This window comes from Lynx canadensis, chromosome B2 (assembly GCF_007474595.2).
Source record: "Lynx canadensis isolate LIC74 chromosome B2, mLynCan4.pri.v2, whole genome shotgun sequence".
Lineage (NCBI taxonomy): Eukaryota > Metazoa > Chordata > Mammalia > Carnivora > Felidae > Lynx > Lynx canadensis.
Genome location: NC_044307.1, coordinates 3,681,981 through 3,686,168, shown reverse-complemented (window position 1 = coordinate 3,686,168; position 4,188 = coordinate 3,681,981). Strand labels below are relative to the sequence as shown.

The following is a 4,188-nucleotide window of genomic DNA, read 5'->3' as shown; positions in this document are numbered from 1 at the left end:
TTAGTGTGTATATTGGGGTGGGGGGTTGTTTTTAAAAGTATCTGGAATTGAGTTTTTATGGTTGTATCCACAAAACATTCATTAATACACTTGCAACTTCTTAAGAATGTACGTAAACTCATATTTGTGGAACCCACACACACACTGTGACCATATTATTTATCCGGGGTTTTCGCACTCAAGCCTGAAAAAAAAAATATGAAGCTTCCCCTGCATTATAGATGACAGACGTGGTTCGAGATTTGCCACAGAACATAAAGATACCAAGTGCAAATTGAAAACTTGAAGAGTATGTGTCACAGTTTAAATGTCACCTTCTTTTTCTCTGGGCATCTCTCATTTCATGAGAAATAACAATAATAGTAATAGCAATCATAATAAAAGACAAAACGGAGCAGATACCATGCACGAGGCACTGGACAAAATACTCACCAGAGGCTTAATTTTATTCACCCCAAACCTATAAGGTAGACACTGCTGCTATCTCCCTATAAGGGAGGAAACAGACACAGAGAGGGTAAGTGAGCTCACCAAAGATGACACAAACACAGAGTCAGGTGTCCAGTTTCTTTTTTTATTTCTTAAGGGATAATGGGAACTTGTAAACTTAATATATGAATTGCTCAAGGACGTAGACGACTGCATTCTTACGCCTTGTTAATATATTTTTCAAGACTGGCGATGGAAGTTCAAAGGGCCTTAACTAAGAAGATTCATGGACTTCTTCCTGAACCGGGCTGCAAATCCATGCCTCATTGTTTCCATTTCCTCCCAAATCGTGTGTGATTCAGTCAGTTTGGACTTCAGGCCTCTGAAAATCATAATTTCTCAGATGGGGCTAGCTTGCATTTCCAAACTCACTTCTCGAGAATAGATACGCCTACGGCCCGTAGTGAATAAATTGGGATATTATCGTTCAATATGCGCTCTCTGTATTATGTCTGCCCTTTCCTCTCTTCAGTTCTGCATCTCTAGATCCCAGATCCTGAAGTCCTAGACTCCAGGTTGTTGACAAGAATCCAGGGAGCCCTGGGGTTTCCCTGAATGAGCCTGGAGGGGACTTGAGCCCCCTAACAGATTCTCAAAGGAGTCTTTGGTCCACTTATTGTGAAGATCAACTCTACCAAAGGAAGACAGTATTTTCAAATCCCACATTACAATGGCTAAGATGTTTGCGCAGTCCACGCGTTTCTAACTCATAATAAGCCCTTATTATTATTATTATTATTCCATTTCGTGTTTTGTCCAGAATGGAACACAGTGGCACACATACCAAGGAAACGGCCCCACTTGGAATCAGCTTCCCTTAAAACCATGTTCAGGTCCATAGAGGACTGTCCACACTGCTACAGAAATTGAGAAACCCAAACCGTATTTGGTTTGAAATGTTAAGTGGCTGTAACAGTCTCCACAATACATTAGCTTAAAGACAGTTCTTCATGTCACACGGGACAGATCCTTGTGATTAATCCACCTCTTCCTGATCAATCCAGGACTCTTTTTTCCTTCAGGTCATTGTTTTACCATTCCCTAAGGACCTGATGTTTCTCCTAGATCAAACAAGGTCAACTCAGGGGCGCAGTCGGTTAAGCGTCCGACTTCAGCCAGGTCACGATCTCGCGGTCCGGGAGTTCGAGCCCCGCGTCAGGCTCTGGGCTGATGGCTCAGAGCCTGGAGCCTGTTTCCGATTCTGTGTCTCCCTCTCTCTCTGCCCCTCCCCCGTTCATGCTCTGTCTCTCTCTGTCCCAAAAATAAATAAACGTTGAAAAAAAAAAATTTAAAAAAAAAAAAAAAAAAAAACAAGGTCAACTCCTTCTTACCAGATAAGAGGGAAGAAAGTTTTAAAGCCCAAACCTGGGAGTGACTTCTGACTCATCTTGGGCCCCTGTGCCACAACCTAACTTCAGCTGCCAGAAGGCCAGGACATGTCGCCTAAAGTGACAGACCCACCTATTCAGCTATGCCTTTGTATTCCAGGGAACACATTTTATTGGAAATAGACCAGTTGACACAGCACAACGGTCCCGCAAGAATCTCCACAAAATCAGACCCATTGTTAACACACGGTGGCAATGTTGACAGTCTGAGACTCAAGGTTTACAGACCGAGAACAATGTGTCACCCATCCGCGAGCTGCTAGTCGAGCACGCATTTCCTGACGCAAAGGTGGGATCTGAACCACGAAGGTTTGGGGTCGAAAAGCACATGACCTCACTAGCAGGAATTCAACCATCTGTTAACGCAAATTTAAGTGGACTTACGTTCAGAAACAAATCTGTAGAACACTAACCGGGAGTACAATAGAAGGTTCTGGTGGGCTCAGAAAGAAGCCAGCCACGCAGGACGGGGAATCCCTCTGAAACACGACAGGGACATATATTCAAATCCACAACTTAGCACAGGCTGCTGTTCTGGATATGCTTTCATTCTCAGAAAGCACCAGAAAGGCAGAGTGTTAGTTGTCAAATCAGTTTCACTTCAAAACCGCAAAACAGCGACTGCTTAACCTGGCTCAACAGCGACTGGGGAACACGAGGTGGACAGCGCTTTTGGAGAACGCGGTAGGTGGCCCTGAAAAGGGCCTTTGGGTGAGAATCGCATGCTTTCGGTAGGTTGAACGGTGACATTTAGCCCCCGAAGCCGTAGAGAGTGCGGCCCTGGCGCTTGAGCGCGTACACCACGTCCATGGCCGTGACCGTCTTGCGCTTAGCGTGCTCCGTGTAGGTGACGGCGTCCCGGATCACGTTCTCCAGGAACACCTTGAGCACCCCGCGGGTCTCCTCGTAGATGAGGCCGGAGATGCGCTTGACGCCGCCGCGCCGGGCCAGCCGCCGGATGGCGGGCTTCGTGATGCCCTGGATGTTGTCGCGCAGCACCTTGCGGTGGCGCTTGGCGCCCCCCTTGCCCAGACCCTTCCCGCCTTTGCCGCGACCAGACATCGTCACCACACCACCAAAACGCTACGGAAGCACCACTCCGGTCGGCGCCAAGCAGCCCTTTTATAGCAAAGTGCCGGACCTGTTTGAAAACCCCGAGAGCAGGGGCGGTAACCACACTCTGGGCCCGCCCATCGCTCGTGTCTCCTTCGCTGCGAGCGGCGCCGACCGGGCGGGGCCCCTGAGCCCGAGTCGGGCCCGGAGGGGCTTCCGGGAACCCTCCCGGCTCCGCGCAGCTTTGCAGCCGGCACTCCGGCTTCCTACACCTTCCACACAGAAGCCTCACGCTTGCCCCTCACGTCTCCCAGACCAACCCGGAAATGCTCACCGAATCCTCGCCGTCGTCCCCGAGACGCTTGAGGTCAGCTTTGACGCTAAGCATGTCTTTATTGCCAAGTGTCTTCTGGTCTTCTCGATCGATGGATGTCTGCGTCCCTCACCGAGCCTCGCTGCATGCAAGTGTCGAGAACCCTGTGCTGCCTGCCGGGAGTCTCCAGTTTATATATGATCGGACCGTATGGTTCCTTAGGGACAGTTTCTGGCTGCCACTGTCCCTGCATCACAGCCCAGTCCTCCCCCCAGTCGCACACGCGGAGCCAAGCTCTGGAGACCGCCTGCTGCCACGCTCTCCCTATGACCTGGGCGGTGTCTGCTCGGCGTCTTCTTTGCGAGTACGTAAGAAAGTCCAAGTTCTAGAGCAGTGAAGTTCTAGAGCAGTGAAGCTTCGAGGAGATTCTGCATGGAAAGTGTTGGAGGCTGCACGCAAGCACTCACTCGACATTATTATATGTTGTTGTGAATGCTCTCTGCTCCTCTCCTCAGTAGTCACCCGTCTAAAGTGGGTGCAGCTCCTAAACGAAGAGCGCATCCTGGTTTGCTACAATGTTCTTTTGACAACTCCTTCAAATAATAAATACTTAACATTTGACCTGCCATTAATCCCTTTGAGACTTTGTGTAGATGTGGCCTCTCCTCCAGGCTCTATGAGGAGCACCTGCTTCATCGAAGCTTGTTTTCTGACTTCCTGGTGCACGGGGACAAATTCCAGAGCGGGGCTCTTAGCCTCCGCTACAATGGCAGGCTTCAGGACTTCTAGGAACTGGCAGAGAACAACAGTTCCGTCTATATTTGCGCTATTGACCAACTGAACCCTGGCATTGTCTCCACTGAGGCACACAGGCAGCAAACAGTGTGACCAGCAAGACCCGCGATGTAGTCTTCTCACTGGCAGGTGCAGCTGTCAGTATTGCCA

General features: G+C 49.4%; 1 protein-coding gene across 1 annotated transcript; it reads right to left on the bottom strand.

Annotated features, from left to right (window-relative positions):
- Positions 1 to 1,971: 1,971 nt before the first annotated feature.
- On the bottom strand, positions 1,972 to 3,488 carry LOC115514831 (histone H4). The gene has a single exon (XM_030317021.1). The coding sequence runs from the start codon at positions 2,937 to 2,939 to the stop codon at positions 2,628 to 2,630; it is 312 nt and encodes a 103-aa protein (XP_030172881.1). The 5' UTR covers positions 2,940 to 3,488; the 3' UTR covers positions 1,972 to 2,627.
- Between the last annotated feature and the right edge of the window lie 700 nt (positions 3,489 to 4,188).

Coding starts and splice junctions, on each gene's coding strand:
- LOC115514831 (XM_030317021.1), bottom strand. CDS start 2,939: ATGTCTGGTCGCGGCAAAGGCGGGAAGGGTCTGGGCAAGGGGGGCGCC.